We start from the raw sequence: 19,253 nt of genomic DNA, 5'->3' as shown, positions 1-19,253 counted from the left end.
AAATTAGATTATAACTAAACTTCACATAGGTGCAGAATACTGGGACTTGTCAAATCTTTGTAAAGGAAATTTAATCAAATGTATGTCCTGGATGGATGGGCAGCTACATTGTAAACTTATTATCAATGACACCCATCCATTGCGTGTTTCATCCTTCCTAATTTACCTTCAATAAAAACTGAAACTAACGACCATTGTAAAACACAGTTTAGAATAAAAATTCACTTGACATAAGAAGATGCATTAGATTTTATTTCAGCTGTCTTCAACAACAGTTTTTTTATCATCCAATGCTTTGCTTTTTACTAAAAGTCTTCTTAAACCTTGTTTTGTGACTCATGCAGGCAACGGCGTTTAGAGGGGAGATGATGATCTCCATCCTGCTCATCCACACGTCCATATCCACCTCCTCCAGGAGTGAACAGACTGAACATGTCCTGTTATGTGTACCACAAGTTGCATCAGTCCACTTTTATGACATTTTAATATTTTTATACTAAATAACAGAAAACGATTTTCAAAAAATCCACCCATCCATCCATCCATCCCTCCATCCATCCACCCACCCATCCATCCATCCATCCATCCATCCATCCATCCATCCATCCATCCATCCATCTCCTAACAAACACATTAAATTGAAATGGGATCATATTAGCTTAATAACCAGCAGATCCTACAGGTCATCATTGATTGGTTCATTTGCATTTTCACTGCCCAATGTATTCTTTTTTTTTTGCATGTTTGCTTATGAATTAAAATGCAGACAAATGAAAATTACTATTGTACTGTAGCATTTAAAAATCTCAAAACTGTAAAAAAAAAAAAAATTATACAGAAATATTAGGTAGCAAGATTTTTCAAGAATTCATTAGATCAAAATAAATCAAGCAAATAACCTATTTTAAATTAAGCCTGGTGTGTCCTTATGGACATAAATCTATTTTTTAGTACGTAAAAATGCTCAAACTCAAACGCATTATTGCTGTGCAGTTAATTGAAAATTCAGTTTCGATTTCGGCTTCTAGCGATTATGAAAAAAAAATTCATCGGGATAAAAGGATTATTGCATCATTTACCGCCCCCTTTCCAGTTGTACACATTTGTTGCTCTGTAGTTCAGTTTCACATGAAAATGACTAAAAGCATGTCTTGTAATGTAACTTTTGCAGCATGGCAAAGTCCTTCTATATCAGTAGTTTCTTCTGCAGATAATCAAAAAATATATTGCTTAAGGGGGCTAATAATATTGACCTTAAAATAAGTTTCAAAATATTTAGACCTGTTTTTATTCTAGCCAGGATAAAACACATAAGACTTTCTACAGAAGAAAAAATATTAAAGGAAATACTATGAAAAATTCCTTGCTCTGTTAAACATCATTTGAGAATTGATGATAATCATTTAGTAAATTGCAAAATAAACCAAATAAAAATTTTGTACAAACAAAATAAAATGTAGATTAAATAAACAAGTGTTAATTCATTAAAATCAATTCCTTAAATTAAATACATTTTTTAATACTCAAACATTTACAAAAAAGGCAAAAGTTTAGTTTTTTCATATAAAAATCCTTTAATGACCTACATCTTTTTAAATTTTTTTTTTATGAAGCACAAGGTTTAAATGGCAGGTTTTAACGAAAGTGACTAGTTTTCCATATATTGCCTTTGTCTTCTCATCCGTGACAGGTCAGGCTAAGCATTTATTAGGCAATCAGTGTAACAAACAAGCATTGTGTTCCCTGTAGCACACCCTTATCTGACACAAAAGATACAGGCAAACAAATTCATTTAAACAGGTTTTTTCTTGGAGCTTCATATTCATTACATCTGAACTACTGAAGTTTTACAGCGTTTTGGTTCATTTTCTGGATTTTAAATGTCTTGTCATAAAATCTTAATATCCTAATATCTAAATTTTCTAATTAAACGTCTCAGGGGATTGGAACAGTAATGAGATGAAATTTATAAAGGAATTTGAATTTTTGGGTAAACAAACCCTTTAACACTCTTTATTCTGACAATAAAACAAAACTGAACACGCTGTTGTGTGTTCGCCAACAATTTTTATAGCATTTTCCCAAACCGTGGGGAGAAATAACAGCTGCTTAGAGAAGATTTAATGATTCTTCAACAACTTTGAGAAATTCTCTAGTATGTAAAAACACAGAAAAGTTGTCTTACCCCAGGATCCAGGCTGATGGTAGTCTTGGCCCCTAAATTTAAGACTCTGCCATCTGTTTTATGTAACAAATTCAGCCCAGGTGCTCCATTTTTACCTCCTAGAACAGTCAAAAATTATAGATGATGACTACTGTACACAGATGCAAGGAGATAATGAACATTGTAAAAAGTAATTATTTGATTACTAAAATAATTTACAAAGTGAGTAAACTCATTGCTTTAAAATAAACAAGTTGACTTTACTTAAGTTGAGTAAGGCCCCGTTTACACTAATGCGTTTTAGTTTTAAAACGGCGTTGTAGAATGAAAACGATCCGCGTCCACACTCGCGTTTTACCCAGCGTTACCATGCTCATCAAGCATCTCCCGCTGGATCTAATCTTACTATATTTGCTAAACGTGATATTTCATTCATGTTGTTGTCTTTATCTAACGACATAGGCCAATTCCCTGACTTTGGTCATTGGAATCTATTAAGTTACTTGTTCACGGGTAACATGTTTTGGTTAAGCGCAAAGTTAATGATTAATCCAGGTACATTGACTGATCGCTTGCCTTTGTTTCCTACAATGTATAAACTTATTGTATGTTATACTTTTATAATTATTGATTATTAAAACTGATATTCAGCAAAAGAGAGGGTGCGTTTGTATTTTCACTGAAATTGAAAGGAGACAGTTGTTATGGGCTCCGTTTTGTTTTAAATATCCACACAGTGAAGATGACGCTCATATTTGCAGCACGGCGCCTCAACATTTCTGCTGTCTGTTAAGTTGCTAATATTAAAATGAAAATAGGCAGTTCCTTAAATCATGTTTACATTTTATTGTTGAGAAAGTGAAACAACGTAGCCAAGGTGATGTAAATGAAGTTATAAAGTACACTGTTCCCTTTGAAGATTTACCTGTGTCCTCGGTATGTTTTCCATATCAAACTGAGAAGGGGGAGACTGCAGCCTTGATCAAACTTGCGAAGTCTTAACTTACAAGAAGAGGATGCGAGACTGAACTGTGTGTGGGCTACTTAATATTGAGGAAAAGCCCCAATCAGATAGGCGAACGTTTGCAGCCCCGCCTCCGTTTTCAGATGTCTCCGTCTTTCCCCATCCACACTGAGACGGAGCAGCAGCGTTTTAGAATGAAAACGGCCTCTCCAGCGTTTTCAAAACGCTCCGTTTTCGGCGCTCGAGAACTCCGGCGTAGTGTGGACGGATGGCGTAACCGTAGCAAAACTTATGCGTTTTCAAACTAAAACGCACTAGTGTAAACGGGGCCTAAGCCCATTGTAACTGGGAACTATTTACTAATTTTATAATTACGCACAGTCAGTTTACTTAAAGTGAAAGTTCATTCAAAAAATAAAAAATCTGTCATCATAATAATTTTCACATTTTGCACCACATTGTTTAAATAGCAAATCCATTTGTGCCATTTTGGCGACTCATGGGTGTGCTGGTCTAATGGGTCTAATGGGTGTGTTCAGGTGCTTTGTTGGCGAGTTGCTATTTTAAGGACTGAATAGACTGCACAATTGACCAACTAAATGCTGGTCCAAACGCTTACACAGCCATAACTCATTAAGAGAATAAAGACAACCGTGTTATGCTGTGTTCACACCAGAGGCGGAACGTGCGGATAAATTGAGCTATTCGCGCGTAAATAACCTCGTTAACATTTGAGTTTACTCGCTTCATGCATCCGTCAATCCCTGCTTCATTCGTGCATCAAATCTGTTTCATTTGCGCATCAATTTCACTTCAGTGCAGACGTGGATTCGTGTCTGTGACTCTAGCCTTGTTACAAAATGGCTAACATGGATTTTATTAAGAAAATAACAGATTTTATGTGCTTTATGAAGGCTGAAAAACAGCATCAATACATTTAGGACCATGTCTGAGTCCACTAGATCCTTTCAGAGGTGCATCCATCTCTGTGAGCTCATAAACTCCTCTAAAAACTTAACTTGGATGATGGAGGCTTTTTCAGGTGTCAGCTGTAGGATTTCCTCCAGGATACTAACAACAGGCGCTATGTCACAATCACGCCCCCACAAGAGCAAGCTCCTGATTGTTAAACGCGGCGCTGGTGTCTGCTTAAGTTCAAAGTTCAAAACTCGAGCGATTCACGCGAAACACAATTTAAGCGTGTCAAATGTACAAAACGCTCAATTTGCACTTATCACGCCATTTGCACTGCACCATTCGTGCAATCCGAGTCATTCACGATGCGACATTCACGCATTTCATGCCGCAGGATGTCTATTCTCACGTTTACATTGACTTAACATGTAAATCACTTGCGCTTGACGCTCCTTCTGCGTCTGGTGTGAACACAGCATTAGACCATGCACCAGGGTGCGAACCATAATAACAAAAGTGAATTCGCTTTTTAGCGTAAAGTCAACTAATATATATATATTTGCAGTTCAGTTCCCCCGGTCCAAAAACATGTGGTATAGGTGAATTGGGTAGGCTAAACTGTCAGTAGTTAATGTGTGTGATTGAGTGTGTATGGATGTTTCCCAGTGATGGGTTGCAACTGGAAGGGCATATGCTGCATAAATCATATGCTGGATAAGTTGGCGGTTCATTCCACTGTAGTGACCCCAGATTAATAAAGGGACTGAGCCGAAAATAAAATGAATGAATGAATAAATAAATATACTGCAGATGAAGGTACCATGTAGGCCATAGGGTTTTGTAGAGCGTCTCTCCGTCAGCACTGACAGAACCACTGGACTACGAAATCTCAGTTTCCGGATCACACCATCCCCGCCACGGTACAGACCTGCCCCTCCAGAATAAGGTCGCAGAGAAAACTGCTCAAGAATCACTGGATACCTGAAATGCCGATATCAAATTGACTTTAAGCATTTCTTCTGCCTAGGAATGAATGTAATGTTTGTATAATTCTGTTAAACATTCAGACCTGCTCTCGAGGATCTCAGGGTCAGTGATGCGAGTGTTTGTCATATGAGTGTGAATCCCGCCACGTCCGTTCCAGCTTGGCCCCGCCCCTGCTCCACCAGCAACTGTCTCATAGTAACCGCTTTTCTCACAGCCGAATGACACATTGTTCATGCAACCCTTAAAACATAATAAGAGATGATATAATAAATGCTTGGATGTAAAACATACTACTGTACCTGCTTACATACGGTATACTCACATCACAAAATCTATATTATAAATGTTGCAAATATAATACATTTTAATGTATGTATAAAGTTGATAAATATTAAACCTGTTAACAGTCAAGCCAATTTTTAAATGTAGGCTTGAAAAGGTAATGTGTAGATTCCAGTGAATATAGTTCTGATCTCCTTTTGAATATAGTCCTATAGTCTTGTTTTATAGAAGAGAAGTTGAAGTTACATGAAAACAATAAACAAAAAGGTTATAGCTGCTTAGGGTTATTGTAATAGAAATCTACTGCAATAAATGTTTTACATTTTAATGAATAGGTGGCACATTCATATGGAAGGTTATGAATTGGCTTTTCATAAAAAAGAATTTCATAACTCCATGACTTTTTTTGCTACCTTTTCTTGTCACAAATTAATAAAAAATATTATTACTGCATAATATTTCCTGCAAAACAATTGTGTAATGAAAAGTACACTGTTATAGATTTTCAGCGATATATGTTTGTCAGTATTAGATTGGTCAAGCTACAGTGCTCAGCATATATAAGCAGACTGCTCACAAATCTATATTTTAAATTCATATTTTTAATAGGAAGCTATACAATATTATATTTGTGCATATACATTAGATTAGTCAGTACTGAAGCCAAATCTGGAGCTTATCCAACAAAATAATTTATGTTAATGGTCTAAAAACTAGTACACACAAATTAATGTTATAGAAAAATATTAAATACAAATTTAAAAAAAGAGGAAAAATCAAGAGATGCAAAAATTGAAATTGTGTAGGCTGTAATTTTTTTTTTGCTAAATTTTGCTTAAATTTAAGTGTATTATTTTTTAATTTTTAAATATGTTTGGTGACTAAAATACTATTTTAATAAATATTTTTGTTTATATGCACCAAAATACATTGCCTATATTCACTGAGAAATGGATTAAAATATTCGTTTTCAAAATGGGGTGTACTCTAAACACTTTAAATTAAGAATAGATTAGAATTGTTTTAAACATGCAATGACAACTGACAAACCCATTGAGTTAACAGGTTAAATAGATTTTATGTGCATACACATAGTATATGCTGCATATATAGATAATTATCTCTAACTTTGAGTGAATTTTATATGAAATCCATATCCATATTTTACCTTGTGAGTTTAGCAGCACAAGGAGATTTCATCAGCTAGTGTAAATACTGATAGTTTAGACTAAAGTAATGTACCTGTGAGGCAGCACACACTTGAAAGGCTTTGAAGATGACGTCCACCACTCTCTGTGAGGTCAGTACATTACCGCCCACTACTGCAGCGTTCTGAGATGGCTGGAGGATTGAGCCAGGGGGGATAATGACTTTAACGGGGGCAAGACAGCCCTAAAAACACAAAATATATCAATCACACATAAAGAGAATTTAATATTTAAAAGATTTTAATTACATGTACTAGCAATAGTATTAGTAATAACATTAATAACAGTTATTAGTATAGTATTAGTATAGTATTATTACGACCCCAAATCAGAAAAAGTTAGGACGATAAGGAAAACTCAAATAAAAAAGAAAGTAGCGATTTCCAAATTTACTTTGACTTATATTTCTTTGCAGACAATATGAACAGAAAATATTTCATGTTTTGTCTGGTCAACTTTATTTTATTTGTAAACATACATCCTTTCCTGTCAATCAGACCTGCAACACATTCCAAAAAAGTTGGGACAGGAGAAATTTAGGGCTAGTAATCAGGTAAATTAGTTAAATGATGACTTGAAACAGGTGGTGTCAACAGGTGATTGTAATTAAGATTTGGTATGAAAGCAGCATCCAATAAAGGTCTAGTCTTTTAAGAGCAAAGATGCAGGCAGAGGCAGAGGATCGTTAGTTTGCCAACAGATACATCAGACATTTTTTGAAATGTTTAAAAACAAATGTTCCTCAAAGAAAGATAAAAAGACATTTGGATATTTCGCCTTCAACACTGCATAACATCATTTAAAGTTTCAAGGAATCTGGAGAAATTTCAGTGCGTAAAGGACAACGACGCAAGCCTAAGCTGAACAATTGTGATCTCTGATCCCTCAGGTGTCACTGCATCAAGCTTCTTTAATTATCTATATGTGATATCACCACATGGGCTAAGGACTACTTTGGCAAACCTTTGTCAAGTACTACAATATGTAGTTACATCCACAAATGCTAGTTAAAACTGTACTGTGCCAAAAGGAAGCCCAATGTTAGCAGTGTCCAGAAGTGCCAACGACTTTTCTGAGCTCGAAGGCATCTGAAATGGACCATTACACAATGGAAATGTTTACTGTGGTCAGATGAATCAGTTAACCAGGTATTTTTTTAGAAGAAAAAGGTGCCATGGGTTCCGTATCAAAGAAGATATGGATCATACAAAGTATGAAAAAGAGTAACGCATAAAATAATGTGTTATTGTATTGTTGGCAATGAAATACAAGTTAAAGTAAATTTAGAAATAACTTTATTTGCATTTTCTATACTCTCCTAACTTTTTCTGATTTGGGCTTGTACAAGCATTTACCAAATTCATATCATACTAAAATGCTATACATTATGTTGTTAATAATGTTCAGTTTGTTTTTTTCATATTACAAATGTGTGAAGAATATGGACATTCCATCCTCAGTATTTCACTCATTCACTCTCCACGACTAGCTCATTTCTTTATTTGGTATATCAGTTGTTGTTATAAAATATTAATAAAAATAAAAATATATCTGGACATTGTTTTGTCCATTCATATTTCAAGCTAAAATGTATGTGAATGCATGACAGAAAGAGAGAATTAACACTCAGGTATTCAGTATTAGATGACTGAAAAAACCTGATGGGGTTTGACAGTCCTTGAATGATATTAATATTTAAGTGGTTTCACTCATCAATATAACATCAAGATCACATAAATAGACTCAATATAATTTAAGCAAATTTTTATATAATTTGTTTGTCATCAAACCAGCATAGCATATAATGCCATGCAGTTACAATGTAAAATCAAAATAATATTTAGTTATATATAGTTACTATACATCAAAATGTTTACCATAAAAGTATTTCTTACTGAGAAACACTAGAATACTGTGAATGAAATACTCTGAAATTGTCTCTTCATTCATCTGGGACAATGTTTATGCAGATAATGCTACAAATAATAACGGTCTATTATTTGGACAGAGCAGAATATGCTTGTCCCTTTACAGTCTATTTTACCTGTAAATACACATAAGACTTGCCATTTAAAGGTGTTGTATGTAAGTTTTGTCATAGTTTTCTGTTGTTCGACTGTGAGAAATAGAAACAGTTTCTAATATATGAATTTGAGGTGTTGGTTAGGTCAAAAACTCCTTTTAATATGGAAAATATTCCTTCTATTGTGCCGTTGCTTTTATTTTGAACACGTTTTAAATTACGTCTTCAATTTGGCAACCTGCGCTTGCATTTGTTTTAATCCAAGAGTGCAATACCTAGTTCAACCACTGGGTGTCAAACTTACATACTGCACCTTTAAAATATAACAATGACTGGTATCACTTTTTTTGATACCACTAAGCAGAATGTCTTTTTAATTTTTAAAAACGGGAAAAAATCTGCTGTGCTAGAGACAAGGAGTTTCTCACTTCTCTCCTCCAACCTCCATCTTTTGTCACCTTCGACTTCCTTACTTTTGTACATTCATTCATTCTTTTATCAGCTTAGTCCCTTTATTAATCCGGGGTCGCCACAGCGAAATGAACCGCCAACTTATCCAGCACGTTTTTACGCAGCATATGCTCTTCCAGCCGCAACCCATCTCTGGGAAACATCTACAAACACTCACACACACATTCATACACTACAGACAATTTAGCCTACCCAATTCACCTGTACTGCATGTCTTTTGCCTGTGGGGGAAACCAGAGCACCCGGAGGACACCCACGCGAACACAGGGAGAACAGGCAAACTCAACACAGATATGCCAACTAAGCCGAGGATAGAACCAGCTACGTTCTTGCTGTAAGGCAGCAGCACTACATACTGCACCACTACTCCGCCCCTTCCTTACTTTATTGTTACTAAAAATTCTACATGTTTATTGTAAGAATTTTTAAAGCACAATCCCTAAAAGTGAGTGTTTGTATGTCACCTGGTTGAGGGGGATGTCCTGGCCCACCATGCATCTCAGACAGTATATTAGGGCAGAAAGTGTAATGGCACGAGGAGCATTACAATTGCCCCAAACTTCAGTCCCCGTACCGGTGAAATCAAACACAGCGCTGCCCTGTAGACAGACAAACAGATAGACAAACAATAGTCATCACTACTGCAATGTAAAAGATCTTCTTTTAATGTTCACATATCACTATAGGAATTCAATCAGGTTTTCTATGAGGAGTATAAAAGTACATATATTTGTACTGGAAATTTACGTGACCCATGAATGTTTTGTATACACTCAGTGGCCACTTTCTTAAGTACACCTTATTATTGCTGGGTTGGACCCCCTTTCAGAACTGCCTTAAAACTTCGTAGCATATATAATAAGATACTGGAAATATTTCTTAGTTTGGCCATATTGACTTATTAATAGTATCACGCAGTTGCTGCAGATTTATCAGTTGCACATCCATGATGCGGATCTCCCGGTCCACCGATAAAAGTGCTATATCAGATTGAGTCTGGGGACTGTGGAGGTTATATGAGTGCAGTGAACACATTGTCATGTTAAAAAAACTGTCTGAGATGATTCATGCTTTATGACATGATCGCTCTTCTGCTGTAAGTGGCCATTAGAAGATGGGTATACTCTGATCATCAAGGGATAGACATGGTCAGCAACAATATTCAGGTAGGCTGTGGCATTGACACAATACTTAATTGGCACTAATAGACCCAAAATGAGCCAAGAAAATATCCCTCGCACCATTAAACCACCACCACCAGCTTGAACCATTGATACAAGGTAGGATGTATACATGCTTTCATGTTGTTGACGCCAAAATCTGCCCTTACTACCATGTTTTAGCAAAAATCGAGACTTATCAGGCCAGGCCATGTTTTTCCAATCTTCTATTGTCCATTTTTGGTGAGCCTGTGCAAATTTTAGCCTCAGTTTTGTGTTCTTAGCTGTCAGATGTGGCTCCCAGTAGGGTTTTCTGCTGCTGTAGCTCATCCGCCTCAAGGTTTGACGTGTTGTGCATTCAGAGATGCTTTTCTGCATATCTTGGTTGTACCGAGTGATTATTTGAGTTACTGTTGCATTTTTATTAGCTCAAACCAGTCTGGTCATGCTCTTTTGACCTCTGGCATCAACAAGGCATTTGCACCCACAGAACTGCCGCTCAATGGATATTTTCTCTTTTGCGGCTCATTTTCTGTAAACATTAAAGATGTTGTGTGTGAAAATCCCTGTAGATCAGCAGTTTCTAAAACACTCAGACCAGCCCATTTGGCACCAACAAACATGCCACATTCTAAGTTACTTAAATCACCTTTCTTCTCCATTCTGATGCTTGGTTTGAACTACAGCAGATCGTCTTGACCATGTGTACATTCCTAAATGCATTGAGTTGCTGCCATGTGATTGGCTGATTAGAAATTTGCATTAGCGAGCAGTTGGACAGGTGCACCTAATAAAGTTGACGATGAGCTTTTCAATAATAAAAAAAAAACTGTCTGTTACAATACCATTACAGTAAACCAAAGCACAAAATCTGTTTAATTGGAATTCTTTTTTATTAAGTTCACCTTGAATCTTGAAAATGTTGATTGCATTTGTGAGAATTACATTTAAAATAAATGTCCTTCTTTTGACATTTTGTTACATTATATATAGCACGTGTATGAAACATTCCTCACTAAATAATTTGACCAAGAGACACTTCAAAAACGTTGATTCATCAAAGATGCAAAGTCTACATGAGTCAGTAACTGAATTATTCATTCAAATTAGGGCTGCATGATACTGGAAAAATCCGATATTGCGATATTTTATTTTTTTGCAATAAATATTGCGATAAGAATACAGTTTCACAAGTTTTCTGGAGGGTCTAACAGTATTCAGGTACAGAGACTGAATAATCACAATGCAAAACATGCTATTCTTACTTTGTTCTGTCTCATTTCTAAGCCAAACAACTAAAAATTCTTAGATCAAGTAACAATATTGTTTTGTTTTTAACTTAAGAGGAAATAGGCCAAAATTAAGAGTATTTCCTTAAACAGCCAGTGGTGTAAGCAAAATAATGTAATTTTCAGATGTAGTTTTCTCAGATGAGAAAACCTTTTATATATATATATATATATATATATATATATATATATATATATATATATATATATATATATATAAATCATATAGAGTCTGTGTAAATACAGCAATTAAATACATTTCTGTAGCTCCTAGTTAACTGTAGTTTAAACTCAACATTGCATATCATGCGATGTGACTATTACGAATGCACAAACAGCAATATCAATGCTGAAACGATATATTGTGCAGCCCTAATTAAAATTGAAAATATTCAACACATATTTGAAAGACAGCTATACCCAGTTAACCCTGCACAGAGTCTCAAAATGGAATATTACAATTTATAAATGGAAGTGAAGGGATGCAACTGACACAAGTAGGTCATGTAATAAAGGCAGCATAGGAAATACAGTCCAAACTACATTCAAACTCCTCATAATCATACTTATGTTTATTACAATCTGCTGAAGTTCAGAATAGTGAAATGCTTTGTTAATGCCAGAGGTTAGAGGGCTATACACAGAGTGTATTAAGATGATTGAAAGCAACTGTTACTAAAATAACCACTTGTTACAACCAAGGTTTGCACCTCTACACATGCAACACATCATACTTTAACCAGATGGGTTACAGCAGCAGAGAAGCACACCAGGTTCTCCTGTCAGCTAAGAACAGGAAATCGAGGCTACAAGTTTGTCAAAATGCAATAATAGCCAGGAAAAGGGTTTCCTGATTCCTGAGTTTTGCTTCCTGCTGCAGTAGTTGTACAGTAAGGTCAAAATAGGCTTAAAACATACAAGTATGTATCCATCTTGTTGAACAATGATTTAGGCTGTGGTGCTGGAATAGTGGTGTGGGGATTTTCTTTTGCAACAACTAGGTATTATTTAATGTTACAGGAAAAGGACTGTATTGTCTGCTATGCAAGAGGGCAAAAACAAGCATAATTAACAATTAAACCAGATCAAGCATCAAATTGTTTTTTGAAACTAAATAGGATGTTAAGTTTTTAGATAATTTCTTCCTGTTTTGTAGTAGTGGAAACTACTGTTTTGAAGTAGTGGAGCCTTATGCAGGCTATGTGGTATTCGCAGTTTAAAATGCAGTAACCCTTGACTGCTTTAATGCAAGCCCCTCGTCATGGCCCTCGGGGGTGAAGTAGCGGTGGTTTGTTACACAATCTTCAAATGCTCACCAAAGCATATGCTGGATAAGTTGGCGGGTCCTTCCGCTGTGGCGACCCCTGATTAATATAGGGACTAAGCCAAAAAGAAAATGAATGAATAAAATACCTCCACATATCTCAATCTAATAGAGTATCCCAATTGTACAGCCAAATTAGTCAATACATTTTACAACTATTGCAGCAGAAATCAAAACTTATCAGGAATCTTTTTCCAGTCTACTTTGAAAAACTACAAAATGTAGCCTGGGTTTCCTCTTCTTAGCTGTATCTGTGTACTTTTCTGCTGCTGTAGCCCATCTGGTTTAAAGTCCCTATGAAATCAAACATAACCATATGATTTTGTTAGCTCACTTTGTTAGTTTTGTGATGAACGATTCATCTTTGCGTGTCATTAAGAAGGAAAATTGTTTGCTCTTCTAATCTGTAATTGATATCGGAAAATGCTATTTGTTTTGAGTAAATTTGTTAGATTACATATATCTTATGAATTGGGAATGGCAAACATATTTACCCACGCTGCTCCCACTGTCAGATTTGACAACAAACAGAATCGATGAGGAGGAGGTGCCTTTAGGTTGTAATAACTGTCCCCAAACTCTTTCCCCAATCTTTCTGAATGAAATGCCTACTTTACTACATCCAATCAGCTTACAGTAGAAAAAAACAAGTAACGCCCACTGTTTTTCTCATTTAATATTTGGCTTTTCTAGAAACAGCATTACAGAACGAAAAAAAAGTTGCAGCTTCATGTAGATTTTAAGTTTGATGTGTTGTGTATTCAGAGATGGTCTTCTGCAAGCCTTGGTTGTGCAACAACTGTGATATCCCAGTAATTCAGTTTCTAAAATACTGAAAAAATATGTATGACACCAAAAACTTAGCAGTTGGAATCTCAGCAGATCATGTCAATATGCCTAGCATTAAATTGGTGGAAAATATCTCAATATTAAATACGACTTGACACCACGAGGAGAAAAATTATCAAATGCTATATTCTAATCCTGAATTGAAAGAAGAGTTGACTTCTTACTTGCTCTTCATTGATCTGAACCTTCAGTCTGATCAGTGTTCCATCATCCATTTGATCTTCTGCTTCAACCTCAAGAGAGCCTGTTTTTTCTCGCTGCCGATGAGCAAAATCTTTCAGCATGTCTCGAACTGCAAGCTCTGCATTACTCTAGATATGCAAAGAACAAATTAGAATGAAAAAGCAAACCGTAACAAACATCAAGTCGAGATATTCATCATTTGTTAATTGTAAATGTATTTAAAATCCAGTAAATGGACCAAAAACATTGTCAATGTTTTTGACATTGACATTTCATGTGACTTCAGTGGTCAAACTGTAGTCGTACGAAGCTCCATGAACAATTATGTGCACAAAAGAACTGTAAAAATAACTCTATTTAACGGCTGCATTAGATCAATGTGTACATTTACTACAGGCAAAATGTGGCTTGCGTGTTGACAATGTTTTTGCTTCCTTTTCTGATCTTTAAATGTCTTGTGACCATAGTCGGAGAGCTCTTGGATTTCATCTATAATAAATTAATTTGTGTTCTGAAGCCTAACGAAAGTCTCGGGGGTTTGGAAAACACATTACCAACAGAATCCTAATTTCTGGGTGAACTGACCTTTTAATACATCATGCAAATATACTTACCTGAATATGTCCCATATATGCCTGGACAACATCTAGGCCATAGCTGGTAATCAACTCCCCCACCAGCTGACAGCCTCTCTGATTGGCTGCTACCTGTGCCCGTAGATCTGACAGGTTGTCACGAAGATTCCGTGTCCCTGAGCATCCTGGGTATTGTGCGGGTGCCATAAGAGCTTCGGTTACAGCTGATGGACATAAGCATAAACAGTCTTGCATAATTACCCTGATATTATAATATAGGTTGTTTTCAACTACGTGGTTCTGGTGGCACGTGAAATTCAGATGGAAGGCAGGAAGTAAAAAACTGAATGAGGAAAATCCATTTTTTGCGATTTATACCATATTTCAAAGGAGATATAAATAGAAAATAACCACATATTTTGGGCATAATCTGTATATCATGAAGACGGCTGAATTTTCTACTGAAGTAAAATATATTTGCCTGCCATCGAGGTAGTATAAACTGTACAAGCATTACATTACATTACATTAAAAATTCTATAGTAAGTAGTGTTTGAAAGCATACTATAGATAATTACTTGAATTAAATTGTTGTAGCAATTATATTGTTGCTGTGTGTGGTGGAAATTCATTTTATTCATCTTATATTCATTTTATATACTAATTTGTTCTAATTATAAAGGTCTGTTCTTTTATTCATACATGAATGTACTGTTTAAGTTAGACCAAGTGTGACCGCTTTAACATCTGTTTATCACCAGACAAGATCTGGATAAGTATATGCTGATTTAATAAACTACATGTTCGTATGGGATGTAAGACTGAAATATAGATGGTCAAAAATGAAGTTTGAGCACTGGTGTAACTGTGATTCATCCTGTATGTCACTGATGACCTTGTGGGTATTACAAACTAGATAAAAAGAGAACAAACTCTGTTTCTGTGTCTTACTCTCTGCAGAAACTGATGTTGATGTATGATCGTGTGAACTTCTTTGCAAAGAATAAAAGTTTAAAAGAGTAAGAATTTGTCTTTTTGACCACTGAGTCTCCTTAAAAGAAAATTGCCACTACATGTGGTACAACAGAACTGTAGTAACAAACAAATTAATCAATAGGGTTCAGTTTTCTATGCTACATTATATACCATCATAATGAACCACAGTTTACAGTAACGTTGTTTATTACAGTTTATTATGACACAGTATTCTGTCGCATTTATTAACAAAAAGTAGTACACATTATATACACTTTACTATGTGGTTCAAAAACATGTTTACTATAAATTTAGGCAAGTTATTGTATAACGATGGTTTGTTCTGTAGACAGTCAAAAAAATCTGCTTAAAGGGGCTAATAATTTAGACCTTAAAATGATTCATAAAAAATTATCCTTAAATTCTAGCTGAAATAAAACAACAAAGACTTTCTTCAGAAGAAAAAATATTATCAGACATACTGTGAAACTTTCGTTGTTAAACATCAATTGGGAAATATTTAAAAAAGAAAAACAATTCAAAGGGGGGCTAATAATTCTGACTTCAACTGTATATTCTATAGCTGTAACATATTTCCCCCAAGAGGGTATCTTCCAGACATTACGAAATAACAGATGAAAGCATACAAAAGCGTAGACGCATAGTCTATGTTTAATTATTTATTTATTTTTGTAAGTGGGAATAAACTTAATTAACTTACTATCAACATTCACCACTGCTGCACATCTCATAGTTCACGTTACAATTGTTTAATCCACCAAAACGCAAGTAAAGACATAGATTATTGCAAAACAAGACAGAGATTTCATTGCAGCGATTACATGCCAGGGTACATTATTTATTTTCTCCTAGATTTTGTACAAGTGTGGCGGTGTTTGTATCTGATTTTTATATAGCACATATTTATACACATAGCTAGGCCTGTATATAATCTTCATTGGTGCTGTCTAACAAATTATCGTGTTTAAAAAAAGTTTGTATGCATGGATGTATTACAAAAATATTTATTATATGTCGCCTTCCGCTTTTCAGCCAGTTTCTTTAACTTTCTGCCCTTTATGTGCAAAAACTGTTGGAAGTCTATAAAAGCTATTGGGCAATTTTGGCAAATTTAAATAATTATAAACAACATAAAACAGCAACATATTTATGTTCTGATAGCGATTGCTATGTAGAAAAATTACTTCCTGCCCTCCATTCAGTATCAGTTGTTTCTAACCTTTCTCCTGAAAGATTCCACCAGTGACCAATTTGAAGGATGTGAAGACAGCACCCTCCTGCTGTAAAGAGGTGGAGTGAGGGGGCATGGAGCCTGGAGTGATGCCCCCTATATCAGCATGATGCCCCCTACTGGCCACAAAGAAGACAGGAGCACTAACGCCATCACGAAACACCTACACAAGGCAGAAGTAATATTATGCAATCTGTTTACAGCCATTATATAATTTCACAAAATGTTTTGATTGAAGCAAATAAAGTGTATTACATATTGTTTTCATTGGCATCTGTATATGATGGACACTAGTGTTAACAAGTTAATGATGTTTTTGAAAGAAGACTTGTGCTCAGCAAATCTGTTTATTTAATAAATATACAGTAAAAATGTAGTATTACAATTTAAAATTGTACAAAATTTGAATATTATTACAAAATAAGTACAATCTATTTGTTTAACCTTAAATATTCTCGTAATGACAAACCTGAATTTTCAGCATTAAATATTTTAGTCTTCAGCATAACAAAATCCTTTTTGTAATACAGTAACTGTAATATGCAAATTTGGTGCTTTAGTTTGTATCAGTTATTGTGGTTGTACAACTTACAGTATCAATACTGAAAAACTTTTATTGGTGCTTAATGTGGCTTTGTGAAATGTATTTTTTTTTACAATTCTTTGAGGAGTACTGTGATTTAAAAATCACTGTTTATTTTATTAAATATTTAAAAACCACAATTTATAATGTTATTGTATTGTATAATAGATTTTATTATACAATACAATAGCATTATAAATTGTGGTTCATTGAGCTGTGGCGACCCCTGATAAATGAGGGACTAAGCCGAAGGAAAATAAATGATTGAATGAATGAACGACACTATAAATGCCTAAATCACTTTTGATCAACTAAAAGTCTTTCTGATAAACTTATCAACATAGGCTCATTCTGAAAACCGCTATATACATTCCTGGAAATCGCAAATTATGTAGTCAAAAGTACGTATGGCTGCATTTCATCTCTAAAATGAATGCTAGGGAGCGGTATGACGCCGTTCCTTTTCACGCTAACCAGCTAACCGATTACCTCTGTGTGGACGGCTTTCCCGCAGTTACGAGTTTGTCCAGTAGCTCACCATGTACGTAGATGCAAAGAGGAGTTGATCACATTGATTGTGTTTGAGTCCGGCAAAGAACGGTTTCAAAAAAGCGAGTAAGACAAAACAGAAGCCAAAAAAAAAAAAAAAAAATCAACTAGTGAATAACAGGGCGAGAATGTGGTAAAATCTGAAAACGTGGTAAAAATCGGGTGAGAGCTTTTCTTTCTCTGGATTGCTTTTTAAAACTGTCGGTTAGGTTTAGGGAAGTGGGTGGGCGGGGCAATCGGTGCTTTAAAAAACACTATTGGTTGGGGTTTAGGGAAAAAGGAGGGTGGGTCAGTTGATCAGTCAGTCATTCATTCAATCAGTCAGTAGACAGTGGCCTTTGGTAAATTTACACGAGAACAGCAGGCATGAACAGCACTCGTGAGAGAAATTTTAGATCTGAAAAAGTGCACATAGCAGCCTCTGGTGGATTTTCCAAAACAAAAATTGCAAAAAAACATACCTCCTGGGACATTTTTGGCGCTCTCCAGAAATGTTTATAGGGTTTCATGAGCCTGGGTTGGAATTTTTATTGTTTTTTTTCACCTCAAACATCTTGTCGGCTTAGTCCCTTTATTAATCCGGGGTCGCCACAGCGAATGAACCGCCAACTTATCCAGCAAGTTTTTACGCAACCCATTTCTGGGAAACACACATTCACACACACACACACACACACACACACACACACACACACACACACACACACACACACACACACACACTCATACACTACGGACAATTTAGTCTACCCAATTCACCTGTACCACATGTCTTTGGACTGTGGGGGAAACCGGAGCACCCGGAGGAAACCCACGTAAAGGCAGGGAAAACATGCAAACTCCACACAGAAACGACAACTGAGTTGAGGTTCGAATCAGCAACCCAGCGACCTTCTTGCTGTGAGGCGACAGCACTACCTACTGCGCCACTGCCTCGCTCTCCATTTCAATATTAGTTTGTCACAATTTTTACAAAAATATTAAGCAGCAAAAACACTGAAAATAAATGTTCACACCAAATTAGGATATTTGAGTAGTTATGAAAACTTGTTTTAATGAAATCTTGCAATATTTTTGTATTTTATAAGTTGACATTACATAAACTACATTTCAAAATAAAGTAAACTAGAAAACAGTTTGGCAGCAAAATTCATTATATATTGCATTATATTATAGTTTGCTATCTCAACTGACTGTATTAAAGTAATTTATTCAAAAGTCAAACATTCCAATGCATCAATAAGAAAAAAATAGAATGAATATTCTTTTAATTTTTGTGGATCATTTAAAATGAAAATGAAAAAGAGTGGCTTACAGGAGTGATGACAGTGAGGTCTGGTAGATGACTGCCACCCGCACACGGATGATTACTAAGGATCACATCTCCCTCCTTTAAACTGCCTCCTGCTGCCTTTATCTAAAATACATAGATTTTATCCTCAAACTCACAAAAACATACATTAGAAATACAAAAGGTCACATTTTTTTTAATGTTTACAT

The 19,253-nt window shown here is 35.4% G+C and overlaps 1 protein-coding gene across 2 annotated transcripts in view; it reads right to left on the bottom strand.

Annotated features, from left to right (window-relative positions):
• Positions 1-231: 231 nt before the first annotated feature.
• The window catches only part of oplah (5-oxoprolinase, ATP-hydrolysing), a 65,575-nt gene continuing 46,553 nt past the window's right edge, over positions 232-19,253 (bottom strand). For both annotated transcript variants that reach the window (XM_087274515.1, NM_001200059.1), the window contains 10 exon segments: positions 19,069-19,170; positions 16,610-16,784; positions 14,434-14,618; positions 13,801-13,947; positions 9,479-9,613; positions 6,555-6,704; positions 5,113-5,270; positions 4,864-5,024; positions 2,186-2,283; positions 232-437 (listed from right to left, as the gene is read on the bottom strand). In XM_087274515.1, coding sequence (XP_087130641.1) covers positions 318-437; positions 2,186-2,283; positions 4,864-5,024; positions 5,113-5,270; positions 6,555-6,704; positions 9,479-9,613; positions 13,801-13,947; positions 14,434-14,618; positions 16,610-16,784; positions 19,069-19,170 — 1,431 coding nt within the window. In that variant the 3' untranslated portion in view covers positions 232-317.

Source organism: Danio rerio, chromosome 12 (genome assembly GCF_052040795.2).
Source record: "Danio rerio strain M-AB ecotype USA chromosome 12, GRCz13ab, whole genome shotgun sequence".
Lineage (NCBI taxonomy): Eukaryota > Metazoa > Chordata > Actinopteri > Cypriniformes > Danionidae > Danio > Danio rerio.
The sequence above is the reverse complement of the archived record's forward strand: the minus strand, read 5'-3'. Positions and strand labels throughout refer to the sequence as shown.